The sequence below is a fragment of the Amblyomma maculatum genome, chromosome 8 (assembly GCF_055883805.1).
Source record: "Amblyomma maculatum isolate TAMU_Amacu chromosome 8, ASM5588380v1, whole genome shotgun sequence".
NCBI classification, from domain to species: domain Eukaryota; kingdom Metazoa; phylum Arthropoda; class Arachnida; order Ixodida; family Ixodidae; genus Amblyomma; species Amblyomma maculatum.
Genome location: NC_139351.1, coordinates 4,968,030 through 4,986,494, shown reverse-complemented (window position 1 = coordinate 4,986,494; position 18,465 = coordinate 4,968,030). Strand labels below are relative to the sequence as shown.

The 18,465-nt window shown below is 48.3% G+C and overlaps 1 protein-coding gene across 3 annotated transcripts in view; it reads left to right on the top strand.

Moving 5' to 3' along the window:
• LOC146180469 (uncharacterized) overlaps positions 1 to 18,465 on the top strand; it is a 48,880-nt gene that overhangs the window by 18,255 nt on the left and 12,160 nt on the right. For 2 of the 3 annotated variants that reach the window (XM_084576062.1, XM_084576063.1), the window contains 2 exons: positions 4,818 to 5,031; positions 12,557 to 12,793. In XM_084576062.1, coding sequence (XP_084432188.1) covers positions 4,818 to 5,031; positions 12,557 to 12,774 — 432 coding nt within the window. In that variant the 3' untranslated portion in view covers positions 12,775 to 12,793. The remainder of the gene's footprint in view (positions 1 to 4,817; positions 5,032 to 12,556; positions 12,794 to 18,465) is intronic. The other variant, XM_084576064.1, reaches the window with a different exon arrangement.

Below are 18,465 nucleotides of genomic sequence, written 5' to 3'. Positions count from 1 at the left end.
GATGCGATCGTCTTTGGGGAAGGCACACTTTCCAGTGCGTGGTGCGGAGTTCGATATATCGAGCGACCGGTGAAATTGAGTTCGATATATGACGCGGCTTTCCTATACTTTTACATGGGATTTTCAAGGGGATATTTTGTGAGTTCGATATAACCAAAATTCGATATATCCGGGTTCGATATAACCGGGTTCAACTGTATACGTATGATAATGTAATGTATGTCAAGCAAGTCTGCTTCTTCAAAGCAGGCTCTTCATACGGACGAGTGAATACCAGTATCGATTGAGGCATACACGACCGTTGTTTAAGGTGGATCTTTGCTACTTGACAAGGATGCCATGGTGTGAAGCTGCCGGCAAGCATGTGCACACGTGATATGCAATGTGCGTCACCCATGCATGAAGTGCATCGGCCTTCGGCTGCAGGGACACCTTTGCTTTAGCTGCTTGGCTCCAGAAGTGACCTATGCTTGCTAGTAGAACCTACCAGCCAGGTGGAAAGTGGCACTTTGAGGAGTTGGAGGAGGAAAGAAGAAGTAAAAGAAGAGGAAGGAGAAGACAGGTAGCTCGGTAGTTGGCAGAGGCGATCGACAACGGCAAGTTGCTAGGGTAGAAGGTTTTTTCTAATGTTGTGACGGCGGCACATTAAATCCAGGGGTCCGCAGAGAAATTCGCCGCAACACTCACAGCCTACTGTAGTCATGGTGAAATTGCACAACAAACACGACACGTTCATTACGTTCATTACGTTCATTAGACGATAAACATATTAGCACAAATTTGTCTGAGCATTGCAGAACCTGCAAATGTCAGCCACGGCTTCATGATATAAAGATTCTTGGCAGTGGCAGTAGTGCCAATGCACGTGAGATTTTGAAAGCGTTTTTTATAATGAACGATAGTAGCTGCGTTAGTGACGCGTCAGTCGTCCTGTACAGAAATGAATTAGCCTTTTTGAAAACAGCATTTAGGGTATGAAAATTAGGCACGTGTGACATGACCTCTTGGGCTGCACGCTGCACGCATGAGTTGATTTTCAATTGCGAGGCCCAGGGTCAACTGATTGTTACTTGCTTTGACGACCTGTCTTAGGTGATAAAGTAATCAGTTTTATTTTACATTGTCTAACATTTTAGATTTTGACTGCCTTGCTTCACATAGATGACATGGCCTTTGCTACGAGTGACTGACTGCTATTGATACAAGTTGTTCGTTAACTTTTGCCCTGTTCGTTCTTGTTGTTAAGCTTTTTTTTTGTTTGGTTTGTTTGTTTTTGACTTCCTTTGCTCCGCATACATGACTCTGCTTTTGCTACGAGCGATTGACTCTGTTTCCTTTGACTGCTTTTGCTTCGAGTACTTGACTCTGCCTTGCTACGATTGACTGACTGCGTTTGCTAAGGTTCTTATCAGTTATTTTTAGTTAACCTTGTTTTAAGGTGTTTAGTCATACGTGCTGAGCCATGTCATTCATGAATTCTGATGTCGGAGGGGTGGAAAGCGATTGAGCTATGAACGCTTGAGTGGCCGAGAGTATAAATTTGTTCCCTTTCCCTTCAATAAAGAGTTGGTAGTTTGCGCTCGTCCCGTGCTACGTGTCCCTCTTACTTTTGTGTCGTGTTTGTTGCGCCATTTCACCATGACTACAGTAGACATTCACCAACTAGCCCGCCAACAGATCCTGTTAAAACACTCACAGCTTTTGCTCTATCACTAGGTTCAAGCCATACTTAAACCCCCACAATTTTTTTTAAACGACGCGTACCGGTTTGTCCAGTGTAAAAACGCTCACAACTGAAGGGTACCTTGTAGGTGACCCCTGTTGCGCATGCAATATGCTCATTCTCTTCCGAGTGCTTCCTGCCGCATGTGCCTGGTTTTGAGTCACAAACCAGATTGCGAAATCTAGAGAGTTTGCAAGGTGTAGGAAAAACTAGTACTATATCAATGGCAATCATGTTCCGCTAGACTCAGGTTATAGGAAGAAGAAAGGGACAGCTTGAAAGACATTGTAGAGGTGGCTGCCATTCTACTCTCGCAAACAGATGAGTGTGTTAGCTCGCCTTCTGTTTCCATGCTCCAAAAAGAATTGGGTTTGTTTGCCATGTGACGTGTTGGTTGCTTTGTTCATCGCCTTTTCACGTGCATGTGGTTCCAACTTAAGCAGTGGCTTTTTATCTCTTCGCTTCCAAGTGCGGCTGTTGCTCTTGCAAGGTGTCGAAGTTCTTGGTACCTTTTTCATGTATAGTTAGTTTCATTTATGCGAGCCTTTTCTTAACTCCACGTTTGCATTGTTGTCTTTTAGGTTTGTCAGAGGTCTTGTTTTGGTTTTTTTTTCTTCATCTTATGATACGTGATTGCAAGATCACATCTGCCAATAAATGTCGTGAAGCTTTTCAATATGATTTCAATTGCAAGTACCACCATGTGTCGTCGCCTCCCTCTGTTCCGTGTCTGCTATAGCTTTTAGTCTCCTTATGACCTACTTGAATGTGTGATATTAGGCTTGCATTGAAATTACTAGAGTACCTCGTTAATTGGATGTCATCGAGATCGCGAGAAACCTTTAAATTAAGCAGATTTTCTAATTAACCGTACTCACTAAGAAATACGACTGAGGCAAAAAATTCATTACAGGAACGTGCTACCTTTATTCGGCATATTTAAGATTACTTAAAGTAATCACAGATGCTGGTTTGCCGCATCCGGTAGTTTGCAGCTCCGAATGTCATGTTCTCGAGTTGGTCAACTGGGTGAAACATTTCAGAACTTCCACTGTGGCACTCAACAAAATTGCAGATAACATTCAACGATCTGATAACTTCTAACTTCACTTAGAGCAGGTGCTCAGGGAGGCTCGTCAGTGTAGTTGCTATCATCACTGTCATTGTGTATGTTCATAACAGCAGTAACCTCACTCTCAGAGTCCGAGTAGCCTGTCTGCTCAACATTCTCGAAGTTTAGATACTTAGTGAAGCTGACTGTGTTGGACTCACCATTCTTTGTGCAGAGTGCATTGATGCGGTTGTAGTACTCCGCTCTTTTTTTCGTCAAGCCAGCATGAGTTGTCGGCATCAACAGTGTTTCCACTGGAAAAATCAGTGTGTTCAAAACTCTGCCTGATCAATGTGGGCTCCACTTGTTTCCAAGTGTACACCGTGAGGTTGGTGGAGTACTTCTTGTCAAAGGAGCATGCACTTGAGCAGGTAGTGCCAATAAATTTTTCTTGTGTGACATCGAAGTGGTGTTCGAAGGTACAAATACATCCTGATGGCCTGAAGGTGTGGGATGTCGCCATGTGCCGGGCAGTTGTCGACAACAAATAGGACATTCCTTCCTGTGGCCGCAAACCTGCGGTCAAGTTGTCGCATGTATTTCTCAACTATTGCACCTGTCACCAAGGGGTATGCCTGCAGACGAGTTTATCATTTGGCGGCAGCCGTGCATTTTTGAAACAGCGAGGCTTCCCTATCTTCCCGACAACCAGTAGAGGCAGCTTGTGTTTACTGCACATGGTCGCGCTGAACAGCACAGTAATCCTGTCCTTGGCCTGTTTTCTAGCCTTGACCTGCGATGTCCTTCACTGCAAATGTTTTTGTTGGCAGCATCGTATCGAAAAGTGCCGCCTCGTCAAGGTTGTAAACATCGTCTTCACCATATTCGCTAAGCAGCGGCACCAAAGTGTGCTTCTTCCAATTATTGACTGTGATCTCGTTAATGCTGCCGCTCTCACCACAGATAGTCTGAAATTTCAAATTATTACATTCTTTAAAACGGCTACACTTGAATTCTTCATGTCCAAGTTGCAGAGCCAGGTCGTTTGCCTTCTCCCTCAATGTTGTTCCTTTGACGGAAAGGTGGGCTGCGGTTTGCTTTCTGCAGCCAGCGAAGCAGAGCAGATTCCACATCTTGATATGAAGAGCCTGCACTCGTGAATGCTTTGAAAAATATGTCTTGTCGTAGGCCTCTAGTATCTTTGACTTGTTGCTCAGTATCGTGGACAACGTTGAGAGAGACACGGCGTACCTTTTAGCCAACAAGCATTCTTGCCTGCTTCTTGGATCAAGCAAAACTGTTGCAGCGTTAATGTCTTGTACTCTTGCGTTTCGTTCACTAGTACGGTCATGAAGCTCGCACTTCTGCACAGCCCAGAAAAACAATGGCGCAGGCATGGCGTATCGCATACTTGCAGCATCGGAGGCGCAGGGGAGAGTGGTCACGGCACGGAACATGTGTTGCCACTGACACGGTGCAAAGAGAGGGCGCTGTGGAATGGAGTAGGAGTGAGATGACGTGACAAAAACGGTATGCCCGCCGTGTTGTAGTGAAGCACGTCTTCCCCTTTGCAGGCGCCTGTTTCGGTGATCCGCGGGGCGCACTGTAGACAGATTTATGTGCGAGAGTGCTCCGGCTAGGGCGCTCATTGCCATCGCTATGTGGCTTTGCCTCGCGCCTCCATAGGGCCGTTGTTACGCTGGGTTTGTGGCGAAACATGGATAGGGCATTGCCACATAGCACCCTTAATTTTCTAATTAACCGGGCTGGCGCAGGCCGTGGGTTCGAATTATCTGATCAAATTTACTTCAGAAATTACGTGACTGCAAAAAACCTTGGAATTGTTCCGGATTTCAAATTAACAGAGTTCAAATTATCGAGGTTTTACTGCATTTCTTTCAAGTTTGCCTGGACAAATTTGTACGGTCAAAGCTAAATTCATGTTTTTCACCAAGTTTAATTTGACTTTTACTCCCTCATTACATCAAAGGATGACATCCAGGTCAGTTGTATGAGAAATGCAGGGGTGTCTGTGGTGTGCAGGACCCATCCCGACCGACGTACGAGGCGGCACGCTTGTGGCAGCAAGCGGACCGGCTGCACGACTACTACAAGGCGTGTCGGGGCCGGCTGCGCGAGCTGGATGCTGGTGAGGAGGACTCTGACAGCTCCCACTCATCGTCCACTGCTTCTACTCCAGTCACTGTCTCCCACCACTTGGATGTCACCACGACCCGCCTGGGTGACGGAGGCTTAGGTAACCTGGGGGCTTACCTGCCCAGTAGCCTAGTTGGGGTCGTTCCCAGGCTCCTACAAGAGGAGTTCTAAGCTGTGGTCCTTTTTTCTTTATCATTTATTTATTCTTAGGATTGTACGAATATTGAAAATTTCAAATACGAATCGAATACGAATATCGGGGAAAAAATACCATTGAATATTGAATATGTGCTCACTGTAAAAAAATGAATGCAAAATTAAAATAATAGCAAACAGAGTTTGTCTCATTTATCTCAGAATTCCACATGGTATTTGCAAATCAAATTAATATAGAATCGCACAGAAGTATACCTTACTGAAAAATTTGAATTTGTGAAAAAACTGCGCCGAATCATGCAGACCACACAAAAGGAAGCAGACAAGACAATGAGAAATACAGCATAAATTTTATAGGGATTCTGTATACCAAATTTTATACAGGAAGCACCTGTATGAAACCGGGTGGAGCTATCGTATCTGCGCTGACTACACTGAACTTTGTTTAATTCAGCATTCAATAAACCCGTAAAAATGTCTGAATTAACGGAAAGCTTGAATTATCGAATGGGCCTATAAAACTGCCAAAAATTTTTGTGTCAGTAATCTTATCTGATGAAAATCTCTATGATGGATGTCTGCATTTTAGATGAAAGCAAAGAAAGAACCACGTTTTTCCCAGTTTTGTCAAATGCCTTGCTTTGCACACCCAGTCGGGAAGGCTATCTTCACAAAAGGGAAGGTCCCGCTTCGCAAAGCAGCCCCATCGCGTTCACAAAGGCCCCATCGCACGGAGGCCGTTCTCGTAGTCTGCCAGGTAGGTGCGCTGTGTCGTGAGGTCTATCCTGAGGCACCTGTAGGTTGAAGCCCACGGGATTTTACGCCCTTGTAGCAGTGGCTTCGGTTGCATGACTGTCCTGACATGGGACCAGCACAGTACTGCACTCTTCCTCGTGCTGAACTGTAGGCCCAACTGTTCTGCGTGCAGAGTGCAGACATCCAGCAACTTTTGGAAGCCTGCCTCCTGAGCCCGCCACAAGCACAATGTCATCAGCGTGCAGCAGGCCTGGTAGGACCTGTTGCACTACCCGGCCACTGTCCTTCTAAGACAAGTGAAATCCCTCGCCACATCTTTCCAGTTCACCCTCCTGATCACTCAGCAGCAGCGTGAACAACAGCGGGGAGAGAGGGCATCCCTGTCGTAGATCCCGCTACACCTCGGCCGGACGAGACCGGAGGCCTTGCCACTCCACAACTACCCTGGTGTTTGTGTAGAGAGCGAGCAGTCGGGCGACGACCTCTTTGGGTAGACCCCTGAGGCGCAACACCTTGCATCTGTGGTGTTTCTTCAGCGTTATAAAAATCAAGATCATGTACCGACTAACCCGTCAAAAAGTCCTTCCACAGGACATCATGCTCCATGCAGTTGTATGCCCCTCTCCAAATCCAGGAAGGTAGCCCAGAGTTCTCTGCCCTGTCCCACCGCGAGTTCAATGCACGGTGTCAGAATGAATAAATTGTCCTCCAATCTCTGGCCCTGATGAAAACCCTGCTGTAGCTCGCCCGGCACTTTTTCCCGCTCTGTCCATGCCTGGATTCGTCTGCGTTGGACCTGAGCAAACAACCTGTATATTGTTACGGCGCGTGCCGAGGAGCGCTGCGCCAGAAAAAGAAGAGGCGCGGGACGAGCGCGAGACGAGCGCGCGGCGCCAGCGCGAGGGTTAGAGAACAAAAGAAGAGCGCCGGTGCAAGTGGTGTTTGCCTGGTGTCCTCCGTTCTTCTGTGTCTATCTCTAGGCGGGCACAGCGTCCCACGACATTTTGGTGTCAGAAGTGGGATCATGCCGCTCAGCCGCTCCCAAAGTCAAGGACCCGACATGCCAGACGACAGGACTCTGCCACCAGGCAATGGCGCCGACGACGCAGCGGCTGACGCAGCTAGACCTAGACGCTCGGAGGGGCTCGGTCCTTCGTAACAACTGGATGGCGGTATTGAGCGCCTCCTGGATATAGTTACTCAACGGAGGACACCAGGCAAACACCACTTGCCCCAGCGCTCTTCTTTTGTTCTCTAACCCTCGCGCTAGCGCCGCGCGCTCGTCCCGCGCCTCTTCTTTTTCTGGCGCAGCGCTCCTCGGCGCGCGCCGTAACATCAGACTGCGTCACCAACTGACTCCGCCCAACAACTTCGTTACGCCCGCCTCGACGCTCAGCGCAACCTTCTCACGGCTCATGTGCGTGTGCAAGTGGCCAATGCGGCAGCACCACAACTTCCCTCCTTCCGGTCCCGGTGACTTGGTCCTCGTTCGCCGCACCATCCGCGCGACTGGCCGTGCCACGAAGTTCGGCCCCGTGACATACCGCCTCGAAGACCTCCCCGAGCATCGACCATGCGGTGTGCACCACATTTTCCCGGAGCATGTGTCAAACATGAAGCGATATGTCAACGGCGCCAGCATTGACTCCGACTTAGATACCGGGTCATCACCACTACTGTCGTCGCCTGCTGCCTCATTGCCTTCCCCACGAAATGCCGCCCCATAAGTGGAGCGCCTACAGCTGCTAACCGACACTTTCTTCCCTCCCCCCCCCCCCCCCCTCGGTGGAAAGATGTTACGGCGCGTGCCAAGGAGCTCTGCGCCAGAAAAAGAAGAGGCGCGGGACGAACAAGAGACGAGCACGCGGCGCCAGCGCGAGGGTTAGAGAACACAAGAAGAGTGCGGGGGCAAGTGGTGTTTGCCTGGTGTCCTCCGTTCTTCTGTGTCTGTCTCTAGGCGGGTACAGCGTCCCACAACAATATGACCGGGTTCACCGTGATTGATCTATACGCCACAGAGCTGCTGCAATTGCCGGAGCTTTTGAGCAGGAACAGCAGTCTGCTTAACCTCAGTCCATCAGGGATTCCCCCCCGACTCCAAGAAGGAACTTAAAACTGCTCGCATTTCCTATCTCTGTGTAGGGCCCAGCTTCTTAGGAGCGATGCCGGGATATCATCCATGCCCAGTGCTGTACTGGCCGAAAGTTTCCCAATAATATTCTTCAGCTCCAGTTCCCCAACTTGTCCCAAACACTCTTGCAGATCTGGTTGCAGCCTTATCACTGTTAGCCCTGGCTCTAGTCCTTCATGAGGCTGTGTGCTGCAGTTTTTGAACGTCATCCTGACTTGCACGGTCAACAGTTCTAGGCTCTCTTCTGGCGAGATCAACTGCAACGACTGGGGGTCCTGTAAATGCTGCTTCGGTTCTGCACAACTATACAACCTCTTCAGATGTTGCCAGAAAGTATGTGGTCCTTTCCGCCCACTTTTCCTAACCTCATCTAAAAACCTGTACGAGCTGATAATCTTCTGCTGTAAAGGCTGGCTGCCTTCTCCTTCTCCTTATACTTGCCGCAAGCACAGAATGACTTCCGTGGGCTGTTCAGTTTGCAGCGCCAATCGATGTTGCCGGCATGCCTCCTCCCTTTCCATGATCACCCTTTGGACCTCAGCATTCCACCAATGCTTGGGAGTATGCCTGCTACATTTACTTCTATGCCTTCGCTTATTATGAAGCATCTTCTGTACCCATTATACCAATGCCTCACATATCCTTCTGCTGGTGACGATTCCAAGCCCTTTGCTAGGCGTAGAGTATGTTACGGTCAGACATGAAAATACGCATGTTGTCTGGTGTCCGCTGGGTACAGGTATTGCCATCGAAATCAAGTCGTATTCTGGTGTGGTCACTTCCAAAACTAATCTTCCCTTCCTTGTCTACAACCATGTTTGACTGGAGCCCATACAGAGTCAGCGACATCAGTACAAAGTCAATGGAGGACCTTTTGTCTCTTGGAGCCGAAGTAGCCTGGCCGTCACACTTCGGCTGAAGATTTCCTATAGCTAGGTCAAATTTGTTCGCAACACGAAGTAACTCTTGGCCGTTCGAGTCTGTAGTTCCGTCTAGCTCCTCCAGGTGACCATTGAAGTCTCCGACGACCAGTAAATCGTGGTCCTGTCGGAAGACTTCAATGTCTTCTCTTAGACAGTCCCATAGGATTTCATTTTTCTTATTGGCCGCATTTCCAGACTGCATACAAACAACAGCCACCACTTCCCTCTTTCCCGATAGCGTCCCAGTGATCCACAAGTGCTCCTGCATTCTGGGTTTGCCCTCGACCAGCCACGGTCTGGGTGCAGGACGACACCAACACCTCCCCCTTTCCTTTCTCCGGTCACCCTGTTGCATCCCTCCCAGCACATTTGAGGATGTCCTGGTGGCTCTTCTTTATCTCGGAGATGTGTCTCTACTACATAAAATAACTCTTTCCATAGCCTGGTAGAGCTCTTCCCACTTTCGTAGGGCCCTGCCTCCTTGCAGGTTCAGAAAGGCAATGCTAAGCTTCATTCGTCCCTGCCTTGTACTCCTCTGCCCTATAGACCGTTTTACCGAGAGCAAGCAGGAGAGGAGGAAAATACTCTCTAACCAGATTCCTTGCATTGGCCCATTGTTGCCAGTACTGAGTTGGCTGTGCATTCGCACGCTTCATGCATAGGAGAGCAGCCTTGCACCTCGGTATATTGTCGTTTGAGAGACTTAAATACCTCTATTAGCGCCCCTTTTAGTGGTAATGTAATCGGGACAGCAATGCGTGATCATGGACTGCACAAAGAATCAAAGAAATCGCAAGATGATTGCCGAGAGCGTAAGCGGGAAGCATGCATCCACAGTCTGAGTTTGTTTGTGTTATGTTTCTGCTTCACCGCTTTCCAGTCTATCCTTATTCAATTCGCTTATGAACGTTTTATGTAAGCCAGATAGACTTAGTACCAATGACGGACTCATGAATATGATGCCCATTTCACTTCGTCTGCCGTAGCAGCCACGCACGCCGGGCAGGCCGTGCCTCCCGCAAGCCCTCCGCGCCAACGATACGGTGGATCTTTTCCGCCAACGCAAGAGCATGCTAAAATTTGTTCTTTACTTAATAAGCCGACAGCAGAAAAAAAAAACTTTCTTGCGGATTTCTGACCCATACCGTGTTATTGATAATTGCAATACAAATAAGTTACGCAACACATTGCCGCTGGTGTGGCGCGCGGCTCATCGTCTGCATGCTGGCTCCGCTGCTAAGGCGTCACTGAAATTTACATCTTTCTTTTACTGATACTATGGGATCGGCAGTAAGGCAGTTCCATGAGAGACCATTTACTCTAGCGCTGAGCAATTACAAAGCGTTGTCGGATGTGCCTTCGATGCAAAACAATTTAGGCTTAGCGACGATTAGGTTGTAGCGCTCGACAAGAGTGCCGTAGTCCGCCGCTCCAGCGGGTGGCGCCGCTTTCTTAAGTGCTGCTGTGTGCGCTGCAAATTTGTCTTCATTCATGGTGCAGCTGAGAGCGCACATTTTTAGGCGTTTTGCTCAACAATACGTCATGCAAACGATGCTGCTACGACGTACGGGATGGGAATACGATGTCGCGCCGCAGGACGAACACCAAGGCTTTATAAAAACGTCGACAGATGGTACTTTAGACACTAATTCTTTTATGTGCTGGTCTTGAACCATGGTTTAACTTGAAAGTATACATTATTGAAGCAAAACAGCTCGATCGTATATCGAAATGGATCGCACTTCATGTTAAATCAATGCGGCGATAACTGGAAATTAGCATCTTTCGCAGTATCTGCATTCCACATTCGGTAGCTGCCCATACTGTTCATCCGCTGTGTGTTTGTGTGTACAGTTACCATTGCGATTATAAAATATAATTGAAAATACATGTATCGTGAAAGATATAACAGATACATCCTCACTGCGGAAGTGGAGCGCAGTCCTTCGCAGTCGCCCCGGCCGCTAGTGCTGTTTCCAACAGCTGCCGCTATGTCAAACAGATGGTATACGGTTTGCTGGCGCGCTCAAACAAAGAACAAATAGCACCAAGGTGTCAGATAGCTTTCACGAGCACCGCGAAACAGCACTTTTACAATGCCGCACCGCAGCATCAACACGCATAGCACAGCCCAAGATGGCGTCAAGAGGAGCCGGAGCGGACGCTCCCATTTTGGCTCATAACGGGCGCCACCATCAAACTAAGATGGCTGCACCCAGGCATCGAAACTAAAAAGGTCTATTGGCGATGTCGAGGCTAACGCTTCATTCGATATGCTCTGCCCATAGTCTGGAGCAGAACCCGCCTCAGCGTTTCAATGTGGGGGTCGGCTTGTAGAGAAACCTGTCTGTGCCTGCTGTGGCGCGGCCTCAAGGATTCTATCCCTAAATAAAACAGAGCCGGCAACTGAAACGCTGTCCAAGCACCGGCTGTTTGCTTGTACACAAAGGCGAAACGGCGTTGCTTTGCGCTCTTCCTCGAGACAATGTTGTGGTGTCCTATCTGTGTACTCTGTGCCAGATTCAAGAGTGGCGACTTCGTCATGTGCATTGATGGCAATGACACTGTCGCTTGTGTCGAGTCGCCCCTGATCAACGTTACTTATAACATTGCTTCCGATTTTCCCGAAGAAAGCAAGAGACAAGACACTCCTCCTGCTCTCCTGGAATTCATTTCCCCGAGAGTCTCTCAGCTTTCAGAGCTGCTACAGGGAAGGTAGCGAAAAGCGTACATTCTCCGTGCCCCGGTTTAGGAGGTATCGGTAGTTCACGGAAGAACTGTTTTCGCCTGTTGCTGACTCTTGTTTTTTTGACGGCCACATGTTGTTGTACTTGGCCGTCACCAAGGATATTGTCGTGCTTAGCCGTTGTCATGAGTGTTCCGGGCCCAAACTTTCGGGCTCATTCACAGCAAGGTTCAGATGCGGCATCTCGCGTTATGGAATATTTGTGTTTTTTAGTTATTTTATTTTAACTTGAGTTTCGCATCAAGGCGCACGTCGGCTTTCAATCGTGCAAATATGGCATTGATCACGGTGCCAAGTTCGGGGTATGCCTATTATACGCGGAAATAAAAAAATTTTATATTTTGCACCCAAGCTAGGGGTGGCCTGTTGTACAAGTAAATGCGGTAGTTACATTCGAAGCTTATCATATTTGTTCTGGCTTAAATGGATCAAAAAGTTCTCTTGGCTGATGGTAACTGGCTAGCACTAAACGTTACGGTTCAGAATAGAACAGGTAGATAATTCTATTCCGAGTAGGTTCTGCCTAAAATGACCGCCTCCAAACCATGTTAGACTGTATAAGTTTTGAAAGGATGCGTGGGCATTTAGAATAGACTGCAGAGGTGCGGGGAGATCCAGCACATGTGACAGGCCTCTCTTTCATAATTGGTGTCCAGTGCTGCCAAAGCTCAAAGCTGCAGTACCTAAGGCAGAAGTTAGTTGAATGAGCGAAACGGTAACCGTGCAGAGCGAATGTGTTAAGTCGTGACAGCATGCGTGCGCTGGGATTCGCAGTGTCTGCTCTTTAATCTTACCCTTTCTTCTTACTACCCCTGTGAGTCAAGTCTGAAGGAGACATTCTCACCACTCTGCTGCTCTAGAACACAGTGACTGATCTCCTCATTAACTTGTGTTTCTTTTCTCTCTGTCCTAGAGGAGGAGTCCAGCCAGGAGTGTGTGCTGCCACCAGTGGTGGACTCTGTGTCTGACTCTGAGCTGAGCTACTCTGACTCGTCCCTGGACCTGCTCCCCTCCAGCGAAGGAGGCACGGCCTGCAGTCAGTTAGAGGTCAGCGTGGTGGCCTTGAGCGGCACCTTTGGAAAATCCCAGCTGGGCAGCAGCCACTCTTCCTTGGTCCAGGAGGAAGAGTAAGGCCCAGTGCAGACAAAAGGTGAGGGGGGCGTAAGATGAGTCAATTGGAGTTCAGGATTGGAGTTCAGGATGGATTGCAGTCAAAATCAAGGGCACACAATGTGAAGTGGTCAGTAAGGGTGACTGAAGTGCAGCATGTAGCAGCGGTGCAGTGTACCGAGTGGTGTGACTCTTCTTCTCCACTTGACACACATGATGTTGTTGGCAGTATCAGTGGCACTGTGGTTAACCACACTCAAAGGCTCACTTCAGAAAGGAATTCGATGTACCGGAACTGGCACCTGGTTTAGTCGAGCTCTGATACTGTATCAGTGTAGCTTTGGTTCTGCGTGTTTGGCATTTATTCAGTCTCTTTTTCTTGCAGCTTAGAATTGAGAGAGCATCATTTTGTCTTAGCTGAGCTGGCTACACATATTTCGAACTGTCTTTGCAAGCACACGTTCTTTGCTGGGGTAGCAGGTCAGGGCCAGTCATCGTACCAGCTTAGAGACAAGTACACATGAATTGCTCCGTTTTACATGTACAAAATATGGGTTGTCAAACTGATACACATAATAGGTATGCTATTTTTAGAGCATGGTAGGTGCAGAGTAGTATCAACACTTACACTGTAGGACCTGCATTAATTTCAAGACCTTATTGAACATGCTTTCTATTGGTGAGCGACTTCAGTAGGGCTGGCAGAGCATGAGGAATGTAAAAAGTTTAATAATGTACCATATTTACTCGCATAATTTGCACCCTCGCATAATTTGCTCACCCGTAACTTATTACACGGATTTATAAAAAAACAACATTTAACCGCATATTTTGCGCACCTCATTGCACGAAAACGCCAGCATGCACGCGGGAACGCACAAGCAGACCGCATTGGTGCGGCGCACTTCCAAGGCCAAGCCAAAGCAATCCCAGCCGAAGAGAAGCCCGGCGCAGCAGTCCTCGTTGTGCGTCTGGCGCGTTCATCTCTTTATTGTTGGTGGCTCGGTTTTGTGCGTAGTGGTTTGACGTGTGGTTGTTCAGTTGCAATGGGATACCACAACTATCCGGTGAAATTTAAACTCCAGGTAATTGCCGAAGAAAATGGAAATCGTGCCAGGCAGTACAAGCTGAATGGAAGCCACCTGCGGTGCTGGAGAAAGCAGAAGGCAGAGCTGATAAATGCAAGCCCAGGAAGGAGAGCATTTCGGGGACCTAAGAGAGGTGAATTCCCCACCGTTGAAGAACTCGTGCGTTATGTTCGTGAGCATCGAGCCTCCGGGATTGCAGTGTCGTGCGAGATGCTGCAGTTCCAAGCGAAGAAAATTGCACGTGATAAAAGGGATCCCAGCTGCGACATTCAAAGCAAGCAGGCCGTTGGTGAACACTTTTATGAGACGTCACCACCTGTCTCTGAGACGAAGGACAACTCTGTGCCAGCGTTTGCCCGTAGACTACGAAGATAAAGTGGTGGCATTTCACCATTTCGTGATAGCTCTGCTCAAGGCGGAAGAACGCTGTCGAGACGCTGCTGACATTCGACATGCCACCCAGCATCATGGTGAGCGAAAAGGGAGTTTCGTCTGTTGCCAGAAAAATAACCGGCGGCGAAAAGCAACGATGCACTGTAATGCTGGCAGTGACCTCTGACGGTCGCAAACTAACCTATTCACTCCCATAATGCTCGCACCTCCAACATTGGGCGTCAAAGATCTGAATTTTTTTTTCCTCGCATAGTCACCGCACCACAAATATTACCACCCCGAGAGTCGTCTGCTAGTAGTAACAAGCGCCATCTTTGGAGCGCTACTGAACCTAGCTGGCCTCGTTGTGTGCACGCACTACCAGGCAGCGATAGCGTGCTCATCTTTTTCTTTTTTTTACCTCCATGATGCTCGTAGTCGTCGCCATTTTGCGAGGGGTCTCCGTGTCTCGTTGTCATTGTTCCTTCGTTCCGTCCGTGTTCCTTGCTTTGTTCTACCATCTACCGTGTTCTTAGTGCCGCATCGCGATGAGGCGGTACGCAAGTTATACAGCTGCTATTAAGCTGAATGCTTTCAAGTACAGTCGCCGACCGTTTTTTCGGACTTGAAGGGACCCGAAAAATGGTCCGAATAATCGAACAGTCCGAAAAATCCGTGAAGCACAAAAAATCACTTTATTCAGAGGAAATCGGCTTAAAAAAGTCGCCGATTTTACCTTGCGGCAAATTTCTTTTGCTGGCGACGATTTGCGCTTGTATTTGCGCCAAAGTTGTCGTTTCGCTGTACACGCTAGACAGCAAGTTCACAGCGTTCGTAATTTGTGCAAGCGTAATCCGAAATAGTTTGCTTCGACAGTGCGAACTCCTTGGCCACGTCAGCTTGCGTTCGCCCACTCAGCACTAGCTTTATGATCGCTGCCTTTTTCTCAAGGGTCATGGTAGAATAGCTCCCACGCTTCTTTGACGGACCCGGCAGCACCGGCGGGGCCATGTCCACAGCCCGAGTGCGCACCACACCGCTCGTCAAACACGCAAAAATGAGGCACTTTTCGTTCAGAGCGGTGGAACTGCCGGACGCAATCACAAAACGGCCAAAGGATTGACGGCGCGCCACTCGGTTGACGCGGTCGGAGAAACTCGTGTGACAACACGGCGGACGTATGAGACAAAGCACAAAGAGATAGCTGCCCACGTCAGCGTTGGCGACAAAAGCAGGTTGACGGCGATGACAATCCGACTGCCACCTCAAAGTGGCAGAGATTGCAGGGGCCTCTCCTGGCAAAAATGGGGCACCGAAACCATGTCAAGCCAATCCAACTGCAGAGCCAATCCACCTCAATCCAAGATGGCGCTTGTTGCGCCGGCGAAAAGCCGATAAGATGGCAGATTTTGGCCTGCAGGGGACTGAAATTAGTCTGAAAAATCGAACTTTCTGACTTTTAAGTCCGAAATATCCGTCGCGAATATGTATGCGCTTCTATGGGGTGACTGACGGTGCCTCACTGAAGTCCGAAATATCCTACAAGTCCGAATTATTGGAGTCCGAATTACCCGTCGGCTACTGTACGGGCTACAGCATAGCAACCGCGTTGCCAGCAGGCGCTCCGGCGTCAACGAGTTCTGCGTTGTACGCTCTGGAGACGGTGATACTCGGGTCAAGTCTGATCAAGAGTAGAACTGTATTGTCTGCTGTGAGCATTATACCATGAAACGCAGGGAGTGATGAGGCTGCGTGCGGCAAATAAAGTACTTTAGCAATTTGTGCTTTTGGCAACCCTGTACTTTTATAACAAGGGTAAGTTCTGCTTGAAAGTAATGTTTTGGTTATATTTACAATAGCTGGCCTAAGAATCCAAATTCATACCGGTTTAAATTTGCTTTTAGCGCTCCAAAATATTTGCTCGAAAATTTTTCTCTCATAATTATCGCACACCCCAACTTAGCATCAATTTTCTGCAAAAAGAAGTGCGAGCATTATGCGAGTAAATACGGTACCACCCTTCGTCATATATAAGCGGAAGATGATGCCGAAATTGAAAGTTAAAAGGACGCATCCATATTCGTGTGCACGAAAAAGGTTGGATAAATAAGGCATTAATGCTCGACTGGCTGGACACTGTGTGGAGGAAGCGACCAGGCGCTCTTTTGCGACTGCCATCGATGTTGATCCTTGATAGCTTCAAGGGCTATGTCGTCGACAGTGTCAGACGGAAGTTGAAGGAAATGAAGACCAACGTGGCTGTCATCCCAAGCTGCCTAACATGAGTCCTGCAGCCGTTGGATGTCTCCATTAACAAGCCGTTTAAAGTTGTACGTCGAGTCGATGGCCAGCAGAGAACACGGTCTCACTCCGACTGGAAGAATGAAGCGGCCTCCTTTGGAGACGGTCTGTGAATGGATACTGGCAGCCTGGGACAGGGTCTCTCCTAACATTGTGGAGCATAGCTTCAAAAAAACTGGACTGTCAAATGCTCTTGATGGAACTGAGGATGACGCTATTTGGGACGTCAGCGACGATGTCAGCTATGGCTCGGAATCCAGTTTATCCAGCAACGACTCCGACTAGACAAAGTGTTTTGCATGCATATGATGCTTCACCTTTTTACATATATATTGTGCTTTATATCATTTTTGCAGGTGAGCATGTTTGCAAAATTTTCGCATAATTTGCGCACCCCCTTTTTGAAGCCCTAATTTATGGAAAAAAAGTGAAAATTATGCGAGTAAATACTGTAGTGCATGCTTTAGACAGAGTCAAGTAACTCAACTTGAAGATCTTTCTTTTTTTTATTTTTTTAGGTAGCTGCATAGTGAAATTGCCATTCATCCTTTGGGGTATTCCTGTCCGCTAATTGGGGCTTGACTTCCACCTCAAAATGCTGTTACCACGTGCCTGCAACTGACCCAAGGGCATGCTGCAAGCATGATGATGTAGGACAACTGTATTGGAACATAAAATGCTGGCACTCTGTGCAGCGCAGAACACATTTTTTACCACTACACCCGTGGGCACGTTGGGAGAGCAGGACATGCAGGCCAGTACTTGTCAGGCTGTGTGCAATTTCATTATGACAATGGGTGTGGCCAGGCTGTTACGCAGGCTCAGCTTCTGCTTCTTATGCAATTGGCAGCCATACTTTTCTTTGCGGTATGACTGTTTCATTGCCCTTTCTATTCCCATTGGGAGTTTGTTGCCATCTTTGGTAAGAAATCCCACGCTTGATGAAAACGTTGGAACTGCATCTGGAGTGAGCATAGGCACCTGCGTAGTGGATGTGAATACCTCGATGACCATATACCTTCACAACCCGCATATAATGCAGGCCCACATATAATGCGAGGTGTAATTTTGGGACAGCAAAAACGGAAAAAAGTTTTCATCCACATATAACGTGAGTGAGGAAAGCTGGCCGAAAGCATGTTGCGCTGAATTACCAAGTTGCCCCGTTTGGTGTACTCACTCTACACTTGTGTGTGCAATGCCACCCCATGCCAGGCATCTAAAAGCAGTGCATACTTTTGCGATAGTTTGTGTTTCGCTTTCCTTCTTGCGCTGACATGCTTGATCAGATAGTTTCACACTGTGAAGGCCGCTCACATTTGCCGCAGTGATCGTCATCTGGTGTATCATCTGCTGACGGTCCCTTGTATATCTTTCCATGGAAACTCTTCTTCGGTATGTCTAAACATGTTCGGTACTAGCGTAGTAGTAGAGGTGTCTAAAACATTGATGGACTGCTGGAGGAGCAGGCACTCTTCTTCCTCATTGTTAGCACGAAGCCAGTCCAGCCAAGTCCAATAGCATGGGAAGGGATGAGAAAATAGGCAGTGGGAGAGGTTGGCATAAGGGGCAGGGCAGTTGGGTCATGATGGATCATACCGAAGATATAGCCATGCGGGTGTGATAAGTGTGTTCAGCTGTATCTGTCAAAGGAAGTGAGCCTCCCATACAGACACACTAGGGTGAGGGTTGGGATAGAGCTTGTGGTCTAGGCAGGCAACGCAGCATTCTTTGATGGCGGCACAAAGAGACAGTCCTGACTTGCCCTCCAAGGATCTGGATCAGGAGATGAACGGTGCCCGATTAAGAGTTTCATAGGGGAGCTGTTGAGCCAATTCTTTGCCGTCAATCCTCGAGTGTCCAGGGACCAATTGGAGGAAGACAGGGCAAGGCTGCAGAGAAGTCTAGCCTCGAGCTCTGTGGTCAAATCAGATTGTAGTGTAGTCGTCGC